The sequence below is a fragment of the Diachasma alloeum genome, unplaced genomic scaffold, assembly GCF_001412515.2.
Source record: "Diachasma alloeum isolate Michigan unplaced genomic scaffold, Dall2.0 Dall_scaffold_00276, whole genome shotgun sequence".
In the NCBI taxonomy this organism is placed as follows: domain Eukaryota; kingdom Metazoa; phylum Arthropoda; class Insecta; order Hymenoptera; family Braconidae; genus Diachasma; species Diachasma alloeum.
Window position 1 is genome coordinate 1,045,569 of NW_021680415.1, and position 21,397 is coordinate 1,066,965.

General features: G+C 36.1%; 2 protein-coding genes across 3 annotated transcripts in view; one reads left to right on the forward strand and one right to left on the reverse strand.

The window, feature by feature from the left end:
• The first annotated feature begins 367 nt into the window (after positions 1 to 367).
• LOC107037999 (Usher syndrome type-1G protein homolog) lies at positions 368 to 14,649 on the forward strand. Of its 2 annotated transcripts, none has more exons than XM_015256857.1 (7): positions 368 to 643; positions 1,406 to 1,549; positions 8,839 to 9,111; positions 11,238 to 11,529; positions 12,261 to 12,572; positions 13,411 to 13,615; positions 14,307 to 14,649. In XM_015256857.1, exons 1-7 carry the CDS (start codon positions 621 to 623, stop codon positions 14,561 to 14,563), a joined length of 1,506 nt encoding a protein of 501 aa, XP_015112343.1. In that variant the 5' UTR covers positions 368 to 620; the 3' UTR covers positions 14,564 to 14,649. The 2 variants fall into 2 exon arrangements, with proteins under 2 accessions (XP_015112343.1, XP_015112344.1); XM_015256858.1 differs by lacking the exon at positions 368 to 643 and adding an exon at positions 1,019 to 1,316.
• Positions 14,650 to 15,829: 1,180 nt separating this feature from the next.
• Positions 15,830 to 21,397, reverse strand: part of LOC107038000 (UPF0472 protein C16orf72 homolog) — a 9,218-nt gene continuing 3,650 nt past the window's right edge. The window contains exons 3-5 of the mRNA XM_015256860.1: positions 20,049 to 20,220; positions 19,390 to 19,532; positions 15,830 to 18,629 (exon numbers count right to left, since the gene is read on the reverse strand). Of these exons, the coding sequence (XP_015112346.1) occupies positions 18,487 to 18,629; positions 19,390 to 19,532; positions 20,049 to 20,220 (458 nt within the window). The 3' untranslated portion in view covers positions 15,830 to 18,486. The remainder of the gene's footprint in view (positions 18,630 to 19,389; positions 19,533 to 20,048; positions 20,221 to 21,397) is intronic.

Consider the following 21,397-nt stretch of genomic DNA (forward strand, 5'->3'; position numbering starts at 1 on the left):
GAAATTTACTCAAATAAAAATTGAAATTAAACAAATATTCGACTGCATTTCATGAAATAAAAGTAAAAGTTCTCGCTTCTCCCGAGTGATTTTCAGGATTGAGGAAGTAATCATGAAGGAATCAATTAGAAATTACAAAAAAATCAATTAATCGATAAAACTTTTCGACAAACAGTGACAACAATTCCCTCATTCAGTGGATAAAACAGACTCATTCCAAGAACGCTCAACCAGTCCAACAACAGGTGCAAACAGAGGGGAAATTGGCTGAAAAAAAGGCAAAACCATTCTCTGCCGCGGTAGAGGGGGAGAAAGATAGCCAAGGTGAGCACAGAGGCGAAGAACGCTTGCGGCATCGACGGTTCAGTTGCGTTTTAGTGCTACACCGGTCGCTATACCACACCTCCCTTACTTTCCTAACAATCTCATTCCACTGGACAACTGATTTCGCGAACCGGTAAAATTCCGCGATTAAAAACTACACTTCAAGTCTACTCATCACTCGAACCGACAGTTCCGAGCAAGTTTTGTTGAGTTTAATTGTTATTAATGTTCTCTTGAGCCAATTTCCATGTTTCATTCTTCCGAGTAATTATTGGTCACTGGAGAGTGCAGATAGGATGTCGTCGGAGAGATTTCACAAGTAAGTTGAGGCTTAATTTGTGTCAGCACGCCCCCGCAATCGCCCTTCATGAATAATACCAAATGCTCAGTGGATTACGGCGAGAATAAGAGCACGGACTTGATGAATTAATCGCGATTTACTGTTAACAAATTTACGAAGTGAATCAAATTGCTTCATTCGAAAGACGATAGCAATCTTTGCGTCACCGCGATATCGTTGTTTATCGCGCGAAAAAGCCCTCGCCAGTCCGGGAAATGGAGATTTCATAAAAAACCGGGGTATCTGGGTCTTTCTGATAGCTTATCACGGGCTAATCAGCCGATCGATCGAGAACGCAGAAAGTATCGGCATTCGATTTCTCGGTCATATTCACTGAAGAGAGTGAACCACCGGCGCAAGTCGCCTTATTTGTTTAATTTCGAAAAGAGAAAATGAGCAATTACTCCATGTTTAGGTGAGAGAGAACTGTGCAGACCCGAAAGGACGAGAATAACGTGTCGGCGGTCATTCGCTCGTCATTTTCATGTCCAATTAAGATGATTATCATTTTACCGCATTCGGCAGGTTGACAGGAATGTTTTTTTTACGACAGAAATGTCTGAAGAGATCGAATTAGAGCAGAAAAAATCAGTGAAATGCTCCATTTTATTCGACACAACTGCAAAAAGTAGAAGGATAATGAGTAGAAATTGTGAGGATGAAAACTCGTTCATTCATAAAAATGTAGAAATATTGAAATTGTGAGAGGAATGCAGGTAACCAAATGGAAATTATTTGCAGAGCTGCTAGGGACGGGGCTCTGGAGATACTGAAAGAGACGACTAAAAAGGATGCCAATACTCGAGATGACGGTGGAATGACCCCAACACTGTGGGCAGCCTTTGAAGGCCATGTGGATGCACTGAGACTGCTTGTCGCCAGGGGGTTTGTATTTTTATAGTATTGTTTAAAGGCGAGTGTTAGGGCATCTCTGGGGAAAGGTGTAGGACAATGCACGACGAAACATTCCGATCGTGCACTCCCGAGTCGAATATTTTGACCTGAAACGTCCGGGAGACAACGGTTGCATTATTCTCGCTGTGTTCTGTTTAGGGGGTGAATATCAAGATTCGTTTATCAGTAAATGGAAAATCATTTCTAATGAGTCAAAATATTTCTCGATATAATAGGCTACGCCCCCTGCTCGCTTCGNCTCACAAACCCCCAGGGGGCTGCGCCCTCCTTCGCTCGCTTCGCTCGCCCCCCCCCCCCAATCTTCTTGGGTATGTTTAGGTGTTCGTGTTATATAAAAAATTGATAGAATGACTTACCTCGTTTAAAACATTGAGATGATGATTATTTCCCACCAAAGCCTTCTGTTGTAAAACTTAACCATTCGTTGATTTACGTAGAATAGTATGAGATATACTCTTATTATTATTTTTTAAGGACTTGATCCCTATATGACGCTGTATGAACCTGTAAAGATATGAACATATTGGAGAGATAGAGTGATCGAGTGCTCGTAGAGGGTGATCGATGAGGATCAGAATCAGGGGCGCCTCCTGAATTTTTAAACCTTATTATTTTTTTATTTCATTGAGAGAAAAGAATAAGGAAATTAGCGAATTTAGGAAACGCCCCTGATTCTGACCCTGATGATGTCATTGAGAATAAATTATTAACTCTATCCCTCTGATATGTTCATATCTCTATCGGTTTATGTGGGGTCATATAGGGGTAAAAGATTGTATGGAAGTCAAATCCTTAAAACATAATAACAAGAGTGTACCTCATTCTTCGAAAATAAATGGAGAAATGGATGGTTGAGTNGGGGGGGGGGGGAGCGAGCGAAGCGAGTGAGGGGGCGAGTCCCACCCGGCTTTAGCGAGCGAAGGGAGCAGGGGGCGAAGCCCCCTAGTCTAGTGAATAAAAATATTACGAATGAAATCCTCATTTTCTGACATTTTAAATTGTGAATCTACACAATTTTTTTCATGACGACTATTTCTACTTTTCATATCATAAATTCTATCAAACTGCAAATAATAAACATGAAAAAATAATCGAAATGAGGTATTGACACGTAAAAACTGCTGCATTCTTTGAAATAAAAATAGTACTGCAGTTGCACTTCGTTGTTTTCGAAATTAACGAGAATATAAATAATAAATAGAAATTACGTAACAATGGAAACATAATTGACCTGAAAACCCAGAGACAATCGGTTACGAATGTATTCCAACCTTGACGATACTTATCAATCTTATTTTTAATCCAATAAATCGTCTGGGAACTGATCACCGATGGTGTCAATAAGTGATAAACTCAATTGCTGTTGGAAATAATGGAAAATAAGTATTCTTCAACTCATATTTCTTATAAAGCAAACACCCCAAGATTGTCTTAACGATTTAATGAAGAAACCTGAACATCTCGTGATGAATATCAGGAAGGCCTGCGGAATTGTCACTTTAATGAGGAAAAGCCAACTAAAGTAGAAAGAAAAAGTCAAAAGTTGCACTAGCTGTACGGTTCCACCATCCAACTCCCTCATCCGTGATGACGCTGTCCCCGATGAGGTTCCGGGGCGTTCTTTTGTTGTCATCGAAAAATATCATGCCCGCGGTTTTCACTCATTCAGCGAATGCCAACGCAAAAGCATGTATGTCTGGTGTATAAACTGGATAAATTGTTCTACGGACCAGCTGACACTGCAGTTTTAACCGCAGTATGAATTTCCCTCGTTCATTCAGTCATCGTGAGTTTTTTTTTTGCACTGACGAAACGATTCGCTTTAACAAAATTGTGAGGGGAAATGTGTTTCTGTCATTTGTGTTTCGGTGATCAATACCTTGTGGCATTGGGTAAATTCATTCATGCAAATTTTTTCATTCAGTTTTCATGATTTTACGGTTGTGACGGAATTGTTTAGTGATTACTTCTTCCTTTTTACACGCACGAAATGATTTTGTAGGAAAACCTTGCAAATTTGATGGAAAATTCTATTGGATTTTTGGTTAATTCTATTGAAGAATAACGCAGCCATTTTTTAAGTGCATTTCCACTCAATCTTTCTTTTCTTTTCATTTGAAAAATCAAACAGAAAAAATTGGAAAAATCGAGTAGAGTAATTCCTAAAGAAATTGTTTCAATAGAATAAGTTGTATAGAAAAATCGAGTTCTATTAATTTTTATAATAGGAAAATTTTTTTTTAACATTTCTAGTAAATAGGATAACGCGCAGATAAGCTGTGGAATTTTTCAATAGAATAGAATAGAAATTCAATAGAATTTTCTACCGAATTTGCCAAGTTTTCGTATGAAATCTTTTCGCTCGGAATGTAATTTGTAGACGTTTTCAGGACATTCCTGACTTGACTCTCAATTTTCTGAATTTCTGCAATGTCTAATTGAAAGATGAGAAATATTGCGAATATCGCGAGTAATTCTGGAATAATCATTTCATCACTCGCTTTGTTTAAGTAAATACTGAATATTTTGAAGCAAAACATTCATCTTCGCCATTGACAATATTTTCAAGGTAAACTCTAGTATTATCCCTCTCAGTTGAAGCATTCATTCATCAATTATGTCCGCAACTTCCTATTCCTCACGACCAAATACTCTGACTTTTGTTTACCCGTCCAATTCCTCTCAGCTGACTACGATGGTTACATTATCAGTCCCGATTATTTCCCCATCGACTTTGCCTCCATGGAATGAATGCGGATTTCGTTGGTGTCACGCGTCGTCGAACTCCCGACCAAAACATCTAATCTGAGTGGTCAGTGACAATGACACAATTGCCTCAGGAAATAACAATGGCAATTTCTTCTGAAGTTAATTGACATGGCGGTTGGCACGCATTCATGCACAAAGGGGATTTTTCTAGAGAATATTTTTTCTATTTGATGATTTCATAATCGGAAATTTTCCTGGATTCTCCCATTTTTAATCATCTGATTTGTCATCACCCGGAGAAAAAAATTAGATCTGCCGAAGAACTATATTTTCCACGGAAGAGATCTTTTGCCGTGTTGAATCAATTTACTTGTGAACAAAAAGAAAGTTTCCGCCAAAACGTGATAATTTTCATAGTAGTAATTGTTCTCGTGAAACATTCATTTGTCTTTGAGTAAATACATTCGTTCTACAGCGAATTATATGAGGCTCCGGTTTTATCAAGTGAATGTCATTGAGTAGTGTATAGCTTTGTCCAATAAACACTTATCATTTCCATGGAACGAATGATAATTTCAGGAGGAAACTACAATTTTCTTGCCAATAACTGTGTTATTGCCATAACTAAATAATTCCGAGGGGACAATTTTTTTTGGGATAAAAATATTCTTTCCTCGTCAATGTATTCTTTCTGTGGTATAAACCTATGAAGTTCTCTCAGATCAAATGATTGTCGTACAATAGATTATATTTCTTCCTGCCAACAGTTCGAATTCTTCTAGGGATATTTCTGATGATCACGACAAAAATTTAATTTTTGTGAAAGATATTAAATTTCCTTCTATCAAGTTGGTTAATTTCCCTCGAGTAAATCTGTTCCACTCCATCGAATATTCTCACGTGGAATATGTCGATTTTTGGCAGAGGTATTTTGTTCTCTCAGTGTATTCAATTGCATGGAAAAAAATTGACATCGGTAACTGCGATTTATCAGTAATAGGCGTCATTCGAATTACATTTTCCAAAAAGTAGTTTGTTTCTTAATATTAGTTTCTTGTGGATAAACAATTCAAATCGTTCAGACTTCCGGAAAGATTAAGTTTTGGCGTAAAATCGACGTTAATACTAATTTATTATTAAAATTTTCATATTTTAAACTCTATTTCACATCTAGAACTGGAGGAAAACATTTTTTAAATCGGGACAAGCTTGAGAAAGTCTCCTATTCGAAGAGAATTTATTATAAAATAGTCATTATTGAGAATTGAGGCGTTCCATTACCCATTCATTCCATTACAGAATAATAATGGTTCCACAAGCTTTGCGGAAAGACTAGTTGCTCTGACTAGTTGCAAAATGTAAATTGAATGATGCAGATCATGTACGCGATTTTTCCTACTCATCTCTGACAATTCATCGATATAATAATTTTTGCCTGCAATTTTCGAAATTTCAAAACTCCGCAATTAACAATTCACAATATGAAGAAAAAAACAATTAAAACTGAATTTTAATTCGATTACTCCATGAAAATTGATCGAAATCAGAAAAATTCAAGAAAAGATTTTCTTAAATTTTGAACTAATTGAAAAATCAGCGTAATTCGGTACTAAATATTCACATGTAATTGCCAATTAATGTAAAATGTAAAATGTAAAGTCCTCGTCTTTCTGCTGCTCAAAAATTCTGAATTTCATTAAAATCCCAAAAAAATCCAATTCCCCAAATTTTCCTTTCTATAAATCAAATTCAGTGTCGCTCTCCAGAAAATTAGAACAAAATTCTGCATGAAATTTCAATTGATTTCTACGATTGCAACTAAAAAATTCACAATACAAAATTATAGATGACTGGTCACCCAAACTTTTTCCCTACTTTACATTAAAAAAAATTATACTGCTAGACATCCGGACTAACTGACAATTTCCGAACCCCCGAGGCATTGAGACAGGTACCAATATCGATCGTACGAAACGACAGGTGGCCCCCGCAGACCGGATGTGGGCACCAGCCCCCGCAAAGAGGCGAAAAAAAATCGAATAAACCGAACGCACATGTGTTTTCCCCCATTCACTACATCAACTCCACGTCCAAGCATATAGGAAATTAGCGCCCCCCACCCCTTCGCAATCGACGGGAAATGCCGCGGTGGCGGGTGTGGGGAGGGGGCGCAAAAGTTTTTAAAGACAATCGAGCGTGCACGAAACAAAAACCGGAGCGCACGTAACGAAACGGAACGTACCGGAATGGGAAGTGATGGTGTTGGAGTACACCTCTGAGGAGTGCTCCTCTCCCTTTACTCCTCAGCCCCCGCTGTGATGCTCACTCGGTTTAAATGCGTGTTATGAATCGGAAGCCAGAACGAACGGGTGTTATCCAACGCTTTCTATAATCTGCGGCAGTGTCTATTCGCACGCTCCACGGTAAATTTTACCGTGGATTCACGGTAGATTCTCACTCACCGGTGGGGTCTAGGAGTCTCCCCCGGTTGGGAAATCACCCTTAATAGTATTTTTCATCACGCTGTGACGAAAAGTGAACTTTTCGGCACGCTCCGCCTGCCTAAAAGTCCAATTTCCGGCACATTGTGAGCTCGTGGCTCGTGGTTTTCGAGGTTTTTTGAAGCGGAAATTTTTTCTCTCTAAATTCTAATTCTCTTAGAATTCTTTAATGCCTAAAGGAGGTTAGGCGGTGTATGAGATGAATTTGAGAGTGAATTTCTGTGGTTCCCGGTAGCTTAGTCGGTAAGAGTGCCCGGCGCGTATCTGGGAGACCCGGGTTCGATTCCCGGCTGGGTGAAGCGGAAATTTTTTCTCTCTAAATTCTAATTCTCTTAGAATTTTCCTTCTCTTAGAATTTCCGCTCGAAACCTCTCACTCGCCAAAAAACACTTTTTTGCACTCGTTACGAAATATACTATTTCATCACGCTGTGACGAAAAGTGGACTTTTAGGCACGCGGAGCGTTCCGGCACATTGTAATGAAAAATATTGTTCGTAACTCGTGAATTACCCATTCATTCAATTACAAAATAATTGAATGAATGGGTAATTCACGAGTTACGAACAATATTTCGTAACGTTTATTTTTCATAACGAGTGCAAAAAAGTGTTTTTTGGCGAGTGGGAGGTTTATATCACGAGCCGAAGGCTCACGAGCTAAAAAACATTTTTTCACGAGTTACGAACAATATTTTTCATCACAACGTGGGGGAAATAGGACTTTTAGGCACGCGGCGCGTGCCGAAAAGTTCACTTTTCGTCACAGCGTGATGAAAAAATGTTTTTTGCACTCGTTACGAAATATACTATTTCCGAGCCTGTCGCGATGGGGTTTTTTACTCGTGTGGTTGGCCACTCCGAGCCTACGGCTACGCCGAGCCGAGCCTACGGCTCGAAGTGGCCAACCACACGAGTAAAAAAACCCCATCGCAACAGCCCAGGAACAATATTTTTCTGTAGTGATTTTCAAGTTTTCGAGTTTGGGAAGTATGTAATACCAATTCCCAGACGAGAAATCGTGAGAAGCAGTACAGAAAAATCATTTGCACTATATTTCGGCACCCACTCCTGCACTCGGACCCCATTAGATAAATATGAATATTGTTGAAAAAACGTTCACATAAAATGTAAAAAATTATGTATTTCATCTTTTATTTGCGTTTAGTCAACTATTTGTCAACTATTTATTTCATTTTTTATTTGCGTTAATCTAGACTGATATTCGTATTCAACGAATTAATATTTTGAGAAAGCTATTTAGTCAACTATCCGCATATGACTTATCAATTGATTCGATGTGTCTAGTTTATTGTCTAGATTTAATTTGAGAAGTAAAAGTTGAGGGTTCACAATCTCCCACATATCTGCGGTCAAAATTACCGTGAAGCGTGTGAATAGACATTGCCATAATCTGCACATCACCAATTTTTTTTCATGCGCGGGAAAAGGCGGCCTGTTTTCCCTGCGAAACAGGAAAAATTGCGATTTTCGCGAGGTCTGCGTATTTGGATCGGAATAGAATTGCTTTATTCTTTAGAATTTTCTTTTTTTTACCTGAATAATTGGGGAATTTGAGAATTCATGTTTCTTGTTCTAGTCAAATGCAGAAGGAAAGAAGAATACTTGTTTCTACTGTGAAGAATTCATTTATAGAAACTTTAGTTAAAAACACTCATTTTTTAATTGGATGGAAGGAATCCCAAAGAAATGTATCTTATAGAAGAATTTTTAAAAGATTTAAAAAAAAATAAATATTCATCTATTTTTAGGAGAATAAATTTTTTTGTGTTCAGGAAAAATTCTGTAATTTATGAGACTGATTAGGGAATATATGAAACCAATATTTCTAATGATTAGGAAAAACTACTTGCAGTAGCTTTGACGAAATAAAATGAACAAATTTTTTCTGACACACGGGTTCTTATCGGATTTATAAAAATGAAAATAAAAGGCAAATTGTAGCCGAAATGATTTTTTTTGTTGAAAATAAAATATCGATTTAATTTCTTTAATTAACTGATTTGATTAATTGCATACTAATTTCCTCAGAGGAGATCCAGACAAAACAGATTACTTCGGAAACACCGCTCTGCATCTATCGGCGGCGCGAGGTCACGAGTTTTGCGTTAAATTCTTAGTTAAATTTGGGTGTAACATATGGGCATTGGACATCGATAGGCATTCTGCGCGAGAATTAGCTGCGATAAATGGACGGGAGAGTATTCTCCAATTTCTGGACATTGCTCAAGCCGAACAGGAGGCGACAAACAGGAAGAAGAGTAAACTGATGAGGGAGAAAGCAGAGAAAGATGCTGAGAAACGGTAATAATTCCAACATTGTCTTATCATTTCATCCCAAAGTATCAGATCTTGGATTTTTCCAAGAGGAAAGTCGACTTTTGCCAAAATCGAATTTTTTAGCCGGGTGAACACTGACTCCAATGGTTTGAGAGACGGGCTATTCAGAACTCTCAAAAGTATGTGGAAAAAGTGAAAACTGAAAATTTTTGTTTTTTCAGATTTTCAAAGGGTCAAATTTTCCGTTTTGCCAGGGGAAAGCCGACTTTCGCCGAAATCGAATTTTTTAGCCGGGTGAGCGTTGATTCCAACTATTTAAGCGACGGGCTATTCAGAACTCTCAAAAGTATGTGGAAAAAGTGAAAACTGAAAATTTTTGTTTTTTCAGATTTTCAAAGGGTCAAATTTTCCGTTTTGCCAGGGGAAAGCCGACTTTCGCCGAAATCGAATTTTTTAGCCGGGTGAGCGTTGATTCCAACTATTTAAGCGACGGGCTATTCAGAACTCTCAAAAGTATGTGGAAAAAGTGAAAACTGAAAAAAAAAAAAGTTTTCACCGGGGGCCAAAGTGTCAGATCTTGAATTTCTTCAGGGGGAAAGTCGGTTAAAGGGTCATGAGGGCCAAAGTGTCAGATCTTGGATTTTTCCAGGGGGAAAGTCGACTTTCACCAAAATCGAATTTTTTAGCCGGGTGAACGTTGATTCCAACTATTTAAGCGACGGGCTATTCAGAACTCTCAAAAGTATGTGGAAAAAGTGAAAACTGAAAAAAAAAATTTTTCACCCGGACCCAAAGGGGTCAGATCTTGGATTTTTTCAGGGGGAAAGTCGGTCGAAGGGTCACAAGGGTCACGAGGGCCAAAGTGTCAGATCTTGGATTTTTCCAGGGGGAAAGTCGACTTTCACCAAAATCGAATTTTTTAGCCGGGTGAACGTTGATTCCAACTATTTAAGCGACGGGCTATTCAGAACTCTCAAAAGTATGTGGAAAAAGTGAAAACTGAAAAAGGTTTTTTTTTCAGATTTTCAACGGGTCAGATTTTCCGTTTTGCCAGGGGGAAAGTCGAATTCCGCCAAAATCGATTTTTTTAGCCGGGTGAACGTTGATTCCAACTATTTAAGCGACGGGCTATTCAGAACTCTCAAAAGTATGTGGAAAAAGTGAAAACTGAAAAAAAAAATTTTTCACCCGGACCCAAAGGGGTCAGATCTTGGATTTTTTCAGGGGGAAAGTCGGTCGAAGGGTCACAAGGGTCACGAGGGCCAAAGTGTCAGATCTTGGATTTTTCCAGGGGGAAAGTCGACTTTCGCCAAAATCGAATTTTTTAGCCGGGTGAACGTTGAGTCCAACTATTTAAGCGACGGGCTATCTAGAACTCTCAAAAGTATATGGAAAAAGTGAAAACTGAAAAAAAAAAGTTTTCACCGGGGGCCAAAGTGTCAGATCTTGAATTTCTTCAGGGGGAAAGTCGGTTAAAGGGTCATGAGGGCCAAAGTGTCAGATCTTGGATTTTTCCAGGGGGAAAGTCGACTTTCGCCAAAATCGAATTTTTTAGCCGGGTGAACGTTGATTCCAACTATTTAAGCGACGGGCTATTCAGAACTCTCAAAAGTATGTGGAAAATGTGAAAAATGAAAAAGTTTTTTTTTCAGATTTTCAAAGGGTCAGATTTTCCGTTTTGCCAGGGGGAAAGTCGACATTCGCCAAAATCTAATTTTTTAGCCGGGTGAACGTTGAATCTGTATCTACTGACGATTCTGGGGCCAATGAAACACTCGGAGGCGCCANTATTTGGATTTTTGACCCACAGAAATGCTTCATTTTGGTCAGCCTGATCCACAGAAATGCTTCATTTTGGTTGATTCTATTGAAGAATTCCGCAGCTTTATTGCATTGTTTTTTAATTAAAAATTTCAATACGAATTTCTACGGGGAAATTGTATTCTTTCTATACAGCTTTTCTATTAAAACACTTTCTGTAAGAATTCTTTGATATGATTTTTCAGGTTATTTCCACTCTTTTTAAAATTTTTTTCGTTACATAAAAAATAAAACATAAAAAACAAATAACGTTATAATTTTCGCTTGATTCAACTGCGTTATTTCTCGGGATGCAGCATTCAACAACCCTTTCCTAAAATGCTTTTTAGACTAAAGGAGTACGTGAAGAGACAGAAGATGGCGGATATTAGGGCGGAGAAGGAGCAGAAGAAACTGCTGAAGGACAGGGCGAAGATGGACATCGAGACCATCAACGAAAATAACATTCTCCCCCACAGGCCTAGTATCTTAACATTCAAGGGGAGAGTGAAGCCCTCACAAACTTTCAGTGACATCGTGGGCACAATCTCCACGAATACAGCCACCAGGAGACGAGGCAGTAGTGCTGTCGGGAGAAAAGTTCAAGCTAGGAAGGCTGTTGATGATTTCAGAGTTGTGGAGGTAAATTATTCGTTCGGGAAGTATTCATTCAATCATATTTAGATTTGCAAATATTTTATTCTGCGGAAGAATTAATGATCAATAATCATCTGGTGTGGAATGACTTATAATTAACATTTTATTGGATTTCCATTGAACTTTCTATTAGTTTTTGGTCAATTCTATAGAAAATATTCTATAGAAAAATTCAATGGAATATGATTTCCATCAGAAACCTGGGTTTTTCATTTGTTTTTTTTTTCATTACAAAAATCAAACATAACAAATTAGATAATTTAAGTAAGAATTAAAGGCAATTTTCTCATATGAGTGTTTATAAATGTAATTACTGAACAATGTAATAATCTGTAAAACCTGTTTTTTTGGAATTCGATTTTCCCATACAACCCATTCTACTCAAATGTTCTCTATAAAAATTCCTCGGCTCAAATTTTTCAAGTTTTGTCGTTTGATTTTGTAAATGAAAATCTAAAAAAGAAGAAAAAAACACTTAGAAAATTCATTCCGAGGAATTCTTCGAAGAAATTGTCTGGATGGAAGAGAATTCTGCTGATTTTTTCTACAAAAAAATTTCCATGAGACATTTTATTTTAAAAAATAAAGTAAAGCTGCAGAATTCTTCAATATTTATTTTCTACTAAATTTTTTCGTGCGTTACCTCTTGATTTTTAATTTACTCGTCATCCTGATCTCATGAAATTTAATAAATCATGAATGAAATGCATTTTTAGATTGAGAACGACGGAAAGAGATCGGTGAGAAGTCTGACAGGGCTTCGGAGGGACTCAGAAGTGATGTACGTAGGGACTTACGAGACCCAGGCTCAACAGATGGGCAAGAGGGGTCGAATATCGGATGTTTGGGGGACTCTCAGTAAAGCTCAGAGCACTCCAGACCTTCTCGGCGACAGGGATTACGACGAAGAAGAGGAGGAGGACGAGAGGGGGTCTCTAAAGAACGTTGTTGAGGAGGCAGTGCTCCTTCAGGAGCCTGCTAGTATATTCAACAGACCTGGATTCGGCTCTGTGGCATTTAGGAGATCGGTAATTATCGTAATTCACCCTTCGATAATATTATAAATGTAGATGAGCGTCTAACAATCATCATTACAATCTCCAATTCAAAGAATAATGAAAAATAATAAAAGAGTAGTGATAAATTATGTAAATAATTTTATTCTATTAATAAATAATGCGAATTAGGTTTTATCAACCATTATTTACATCACGTATTAAAATTCAATAGAAAACTTTAGCGAATTCGCTAGAAAATTCTATTGGAATTCTCAAGAAATTCTGTGGGGATTCTAGTAAAATTGTAGAGAATTCTCGTTAAAATTCTATTTTTTTGGGCAAATTATATTAGATATTTGATAGGAAAAAGTCAAGATTTCGATTTTTCTGTTTGAGTTTTTCTCTTGAGATTTCGATTCTATTAAAACTATTAGGCATGGATTTTCCAAGTTTTTTCCGCTATATTTTGTTTGTTTTGCATTGCAGAATCCGAATGAGAAAAACTTAGAAACTTCATGCCCAAGTGTTCTTATAGGAAAAATTCCGAGAATATTCATTTAGAAAAATCGAAATCTATTGACTTTTTTCTATCGAATATCTCATAGAATCAGCGCAAAAAACTCGCTAAGTTTTTCTACTGAATTTGTTCATGCGTGACATTCCTCAATTCGATATCCACTCGAGGCAAATCCCGAGCACTTCAATTTTTTCATTTCATGTACGTTTTTACGATCTTTAAAATTAATAAATAAGGGAATACCTCAATAATTAATCATCCTTAATTCTAATTTATAGAGTAGCTTCGCTGATAGTAATAAATAAACGAGTAAAGCGGTGAATGAGTAAATGAACGGATGACTATTTTCAGATTACAGCAACATTAGACACTCTACCGATTTCCCAGGTAGATGTGAAGACAAAATTACATACAAAAGGGTACTCCAATGGCAATGATGCGTTGATTAATGGACGACGAGGGAGTGTCAATGGGCATCATAACGAGGAAATAAGTATTGGGAGCGCTGGGAGCCTCGCGAGGAGACAAAGCATGTGGGATGATGATAGATTATCAGGTGAATTTATATATTTTTTGTCATCACTTCTTCTATTAAATTACGTAGAAGAATTCGAAAAAATTATACGTATTCTGCATCATTGAAATGACGTTTTAAAAATTTTTTTTTTGTCAATCAGTTTTTTCGCGTAAATAAAACATTTTCCAAAATTTTTTTTTCTTCATCACGGAATTGCATTTTGGGAACATTCTGAATATAAATAAATTGTTTACGAATTGATGATAATTTCGTCTGAATTCGTTCTAATTCTAGAAATATTCTTTAACAATTGAAATGAACAATCAAATTCAGACATCAAATGTGTCAAAATATTTCAATAATAATTGACTAATAATCTTTTTTAACTAAAAAAATATTGTGGAACTGTTTGGAAATGAATGAAATGATTTGAAAGTCATTGAATAATAATGTCAGAATTTTCTATTTTTTTTTTTGAACCGTATTTATTTTCAAACATTTTCTCCTGATGAATAAAAGAGCGATTATTTGAATAAAACACATTTTTTTTCTAATTGTTAGAATGTTCTTGAACAATTATAAATGAACAATCAAATTCAGTCATCAAAGTGTTTAAATAATGATGACTGATAATCTTTTCCCACGAAAAAAATACTGTTGAAGTGCTTGGAAATGACTGGAATGGTTTGAAATTCGTTGACCAATAAAGTAAAAAAAAATTGTCCCCTAGCTGGAGAGGAGACTGATGAAACCGACGAAGAATGGAGCCCCCTTCAAAGATTCCTAGTAGCTAACAACCTAACATCCATTCAATCCAGCCTGGAGGCAGAGCAAATCGACCTGGAAGCCCTGATGCTCCTCACAGACGCTGATATAGCAGCTCTGAAACTGCCCCTAGGCCCAAAACGAAAGCTCACAAATGCTATTGCCAACAGAAAGACGGCCCTCGGTGCTTCTGAGAACATCATGAAGGACAGCAGATTGTGAATAATCAAAAGGTGCAAATACCCCAGAACATGTACATTGAGAGGAACAGATTAAACATTACGTGCAAATAAAATTCATTGTTTCATCTTTTTTTTCGTTCTTTATGTTCTTACAGAAATTTTACAAAGTGATTTTACAAATTATCTCACACAATCCTTCAGGACAATCCGATGTAGACACTCTTCATCGTTTCGATCTCATCTGTCACTTCAATTCTTCTTTTCATTGTATTTTTCATTAGTATTCTTCTTTCTTCGTTTATTGTAGCGAAAAAATATATATACTTTCTTCTAGGCGATGGAGAAGAACAAAAATAATCAGCACCATCGTGGCTTCATCCATTTGTTTTCATATCAATCCAACATTTGGCTTGAAAAATAAAACACGTGAGAAAAATTTCATGGAAAAACCGAGAGAATTCTATTGGAGTTCTATTGAACTTTCTATTCGTTTTCAGCGTTCAGCAAAAAAAAATCTATTTAAAAAATCAATAGAAGCCTATTTTTCTATACAACACATTTTAATGAAAAAAAAGTTAAAATAAGAATGAAAAAAATTGGAAAATTCATGTCAAGGAATTCCTAGAGAAAATGTTTTACATAAAAAGATAAAATTCTTTTGATTTTTTTCTATTAAAAATTTTTCCATTAAAAAACGTTTTCCATCGAATTGGCTAGGTTTTTCTACGTAACTTTTCGTGCGTAAATAATTGGATTGCCGAGAATAATCAAGAGTTACCTCGTATGGAAAATTTTAAAAGACCTTCTAGGACGATTCCCAAAGAATTGAGATAATTTCCGTACGAAAAATTTTACATTGAAAAAATTTCCTGTAGAAAATACCTAAACCCTTCAAAAGATAACTCCACGAAATTTTCCCACATCTGTAAAAAATTTTCACACATAATAGTTTAAGGTAGACGAAAAATTCCTCCAATTCGTTCGAATATTTTCAATATCCAAACGCAATCGAGAGATTACACTCCCTTTTTTGTGAATGTAGAGACGAATTTGGTTGTATACCCGTAGGAAAACGAGTCCCACATGCTTCACTGCACGTGTAAGCTCGAGGACAAAGAGACAAATTCAATTTGAATCTAAAAAAAAACACTCGCAGTATTTTATCTAATAAAAAAAATCGCCAACAAAGTCTTAAAAAATACACAGCATCTATCCTTTCTTCTCATTCCTCAATGGAAAATTTTTCCTAATTACTCCATTTGCCGATGATTACTCATGTAATTGCAGGGAGATTTAAAACAACTAATTCAACAATTCAATTTTTTGTATTCAAATGAATTTTCTCCGCAGTGTATTAACATTGAAGAATAAAAATTTCTGAGGTGATTAAACGATTTTCATCTTTGATGAATCCACTGTGTGGTTTCGAGTAATCGAATGAATTTTCATTTTTGAAAATAAAATATAAAGGACATCAATCCCTCTGGGAAAAGTTGAAGGAACTTTTTAAATCGCCAATATCTTCTGACCAGACGATACAATTTGGATGGATCAGGTCTCATTTTCAAGCCTGAAAACATGCCTCTAAAATTGAAAAAATCGCTGAGTTGCACTCTAAGGGTCTCAAGATATGGACGATTGAAAAAGATTTATTTGAATACCTTCTCCTTTCTCTCGCGCAGCTGACATGAATTGTTCCAATAAAAACAAATATCATAAATAATCTATTCATAATCCATCGAATAATTCACTGTTGGAAATTTTTGACTGAAACTTCACGTACACTTGGAAATTTTTATCACATTAGAGTTCCGCTCAAATTTCAAAGACTTTCGTAATTTAAAATTGCACATTTTACGAGAAAATCAATGGAAACTGTAAATTTCAGTTCACCCATTCATCGTATTTCCAGTAAAATCTGAAATTTCATAACTTCCTCCCCATAAACCAAATTGAATTTCCTCCCCAAAAATTATTAGCCACCTGTCCACGAAATTTCAGTTTTTTTCCAGCAGCGTTCCATCCACTTCATTGTAATTTAAAAAACAAAACAAAATATAATGAGTGATTGTTAGAATCAGAACCGAGAAATGAATGCTCTCGCAAATTTCCACATTAAACTTCCGAAAACTTGTTTCTCCCTTTTCATTATAAATATATTACGATTAAAGCTATCGAATAGTAGTCAATGAATTATCATTAATTATTTACCAACTATCAATTAATAGTATACCATAATAACCTAATTAGTTACTTGAATCGTTAATTAACTTCGCAATGAATTGTCATTGTTAATTTTCACGTATCTCAGTTTATTTTTCTTTCGAAAATTATTTGATTAATAAGCACTATATTTACAATCGAATAACAACACTCACTGCTTCCCAGAAAAGTGTTTTTTTTTTTCAATTTTTCAATGATTTTTCTCACATTTCTTTCCATTTTTGGGGGGATATTTACTCTGGGTCTCTGTCGATGAAACAACTCAAATGCAGGGGACACTTGAAGACATCTGAAAATATTAACGAAGGAATCCTAAATTCCAAGTATCGCCTGCGTTTCCATTAAATTTCAATTTACTTTCAAACCCCAATAAGAAAAAATAATAAAAATTACACAAAAAAAACAAGGATCCAGGCAAAATACGATCCGCGTAATCAGTCAGCCTGGCATTTTCAATTAACTAATTCACAGTTTATCTTATTTCTTATCGATCTTGAGACCCAAACAATAAGCGAAACGAGGCACAGTGCGTTTTGCGATTTTAATGTACAATAATAATTCAATCTTGAATTATTACAATCATCAATCGTGAATTATTCACCATAAAATCCACGAGATTCTTTTTAAGGGGAGACCGTCATGGGTTTTAAAAATCACAGGCTATTGGAGCGAGCCTTCACACATTAATTACATATGTATAAAAACAAAGAATGAGTGCAACAAAATTTTTTATCGTTCGTTCGCCTCCAGTACGGAATGACAATTACGAATTACTCTTCTCAATTTTGATCTCCAAGCAACCAATTTTGTTTTTGTTTAAATAATCAGGTGGATTTTTTTTACAGAATGCGTTCACTAACTATTTTGCATGAATAGTGAATTTTTTTATTCAAAAACAACAACAAAATTGGCTATTTAGAGGTTGAATTAAATAAACAAGTCATTCATTTTTTTTAATGTTGTCCAAAAATTGAGGACACAGGAGTATTTTCAACATTTATTCCCTAATTCTTAGTTCTTAAACACATATAATTGATCTTTAACATATGAGAAAACTCATTCCAACAGTCCACGACTTTAGAAACTCACAGCACTCAACGTTCAATAACAATTCAATTTTGAATTATTACACTCAATCGTGAATTATTTAATCATAAAATTCACGAGATTCTTTTCAATTTCGTACTTACACATGTACATAAACATATAGAGGACGTGGAATATGTCTGAGACGCGTGTTGATTTAGTTTATTTATACAATTTTAAAAACTGAATTGTTGGGTCTCAGACGTTCAACAGCCCCTAGTATGTGCCTGTAGATATGTATAATATCATTATGAGATTAATTTTACATACATCCAGTGTTTATATATGTATGCGTTTAATAGCGTTTGATGTGTCACTGTTCAATGAAAAATTCTGATTCAAATGACGTCATACATTGCCCTCTCGATATCCCTTACGAAATTAAATGGCAACTGAGTTTCTTCTCGATACGATTTTATGGTATTTTTTTGTTGTTTTATTACAGATTTATAACATTTTAATTAGTTACTCGCTAAAAGAATCAGGCAGAAGTTGCTAGTGACATTCTCCTCGTGATGTATAATCAGTTTTGATTGCAAATTCCTGGATTGTATCCAGTGATTCGCAGGGACACGAGGAGACAGACCCCAGGGCTTCTTAGTACTTTTTTTTCTCGATTTTTCTTCTACTTTGTGAAAACAATGACACGATTCGTTACATGAAACGCGAACGCTTGTGCGTGGGGGAGCCCATGTCGACGTCGTGCGAGGCTGGTCTTTTATGGTGTCGTGCAAATTCACTACTTATGAATGCTGATAGCTCAGACTGTCTTCCTGTACGTCGAGACATTTGTGAACCTGCGGATATTTTGGGATAATTAATTTGTTAATCCCAATCGGAGGAGTGAGAACATCAGTCTCGCGTCGCAATGGTTTTCTGTTGCTTTTAAGAATGATTGGTAGATTATTCAAGTTGATAAAAAATTGAAAACAGGTCTGCAGATTATTTTCACTTGTGAATACTTTAGTAAAAAAGGTTGAGGAATTATCAAGAGGCGGGTTTTAATCAGTAGTTTTTAGGGAATTTCGAGATAATTTGGGTGATTTAGAAGGTAGTTTAAGATATTTATATAAATATTTTTAGAAGAGATTTTGAGACATTTGGAAAATAATTTGCATAATTTTTAAAATGTATTCATGAATAATTGGAAGAAAGAAAAGGAAGTCCTTGGAAAATTTTAAGAGAATCTTTTTCTTCTTAGGATATTTGTAAGAGTTGTTATGATATTTGGCCTCGGAAAAGTAGTTTTTCAAGTATTTGTGGAATACTTCTTATAAATTTTTTTATAAATGCAAAATTAAATTCCAAATTTTTATACAGAAATCTGCAAAGAGAAGAATATTAGGACAATTTCTTTAAACGTCTTCCACAAAGATGTCAGGAGCTTCAAAAAATACGTTTGAAATGTTCACCCTAAACCCTTCAGTTTTTCAAATATTCACAGAATAATTTGAGTAAAATTTGTTCATAAATCAAAAATTAATTTGCATCTATCAATTCCCGAAATATTCACAGAAAACTATCCCTAATTAATTAGATCATGAAATAAATTAATACCGGATAAGGCAATAGCTTCTCTGAAAGTATGCAACTCTGAATCTTGATCAGCTGGTGGTGGTGTTGGAGAAACCACCATGCTTGGTGCTGGACTTTGCGAGGGTGGCGAGCCGCAGACCATCATTCGTGGTTTCGGTGAGCTCCTGCACGAAAAAAAACGATATTGAAACATAAATTCATCTCATTCATTTCATCTCCAATAATAAATCCCCACACGGACAGAAATTCCCTAGAAAAAGCCAAGAAAAAATTTCAGTGCTGGCACTGCAAATTTTATTGAGTAGCACGTGAATTTTTTCCATTTGTATGCGAAATTTTTACAGAAATTCCCGGAAATTTCATCAGAAATCCCTAGAAATTTAACCAATCTTTAAAAAAAAAAAATCTGTGCAAAATGTAATTTGAATGATGCTAATTTTTTTTTCAATTTTTTCTCACGCAATTTAATTGACAAATTTGATGATTAAAAATGGTTAAATCTATAGTGTGGCCTGTAACAAGTGTAAAAGATACTTGGAGATCCTCAACAGCATTAACATTTTTCATAGCTAGTAAATGACGATTCTTTCCAATACCAGCAGTCCAATTTTTCTAAAGAATTTCTCTCAGCGCAGGAAAATTACTGATGAAAAAAATTAAATGGTAGGATAAATCCTCACCTGTGAGTGTGTGGCCTCGGTGGTGGTGGTTTTCCAGCCAGATACGCCAGCAGATCCTCCCTCCGTATCATGCGCCTCTTCTTACGCGCCCAGTTCATAATTTCTTTGCTCTTCTTTTGCCTCCCCATCTCCAATCCCAATTCGCTGCATCTCCGCATGCCATCCAATGAATCTTCCATAAAAAAGCAAATTAAAAATGCATAAACCTGCATAAAACCCATTCACTTTCACGATCGTCTCAATAAAATTAATTCTATCATTGCACAGAATAAACAAAAAATGGCTTGAAGTCATTAAGACAATTTATCATCGATTCATCCTGAATTATTTCAAACCGAATGATAATAAATCGTCCGATAAAATAAGGCGAACTACCGAGAACAATAAATCGGCTGATATTCGCCAGTCGCTATTGATAAGAATGATAATGAATCATCCATCGTCATTGCAGAGAGCCCAACTATTCTCTACTCTAATCCAAGAGAGAAATCCTGAACATTTTCCAACCGAAACGCCTCGAATTATCGAAAGAAATAAAACAAATGGACGAGAATGAATCAGCTGATGCTAGCCACATTCCCGTGTTATTTTTGTCCGTCCGAACAATGGAGACAAAGCCTCCATCATCTGCGTCTCGAAATTATCTTGATCCCTGCGATCATCTTCTCGAACGAGAAAAAGAATTAAATTCCCGAGAGACTCATCCCTGGAGTCGTATCTATCGAAGAAATTGAGTGGAACAGCCAGTGTGGCTGCAACATGACGTATGCGCGATAAATAAACAGACGAATTGCCCAGATGACGGAAACAACTCAACGAATAGAATGCCCGAGTGAAGATGAAAGTGAGATCAGCAACGAAAGGGGAATGAGAATGCACTGATAATAATTCACGTATTGTTAGTGTTTCGTTAGCTGTAATAAACGGGGCGGTTTAATGTCAACAAATGACTCAGTTGTCCTAATAAGTTGGGGTAAATGCCCTAATTGTTGACGTTGAATTCATGAGTTTACGGAATGGGAGTTTAATTCGCGGATTGATGGTAAGGGAGGCTAGTAGGGGGATTTATTTGTCATGAATAAGGGTTGGTAACTTGTAAAATAAGTATTTGGGACGAATCGAGACATGAATTTAACAGAATTTATTTGGCCGCGACTATTCGCACCATTGCGTGAATCACTCCCGTACACTCCATACACTCCACGCATGCGTGAAGTTTGTGTTTCACGCAGCCGAATTTTCATACTGCTGTGTATTTCACGCAGTTGAAGTTTCATACTACTGGGTGTTTCACGCAGTTAAAGTTTTATAATACTGTGTGTTTCACGCAGTTGTATTTTTATACTACT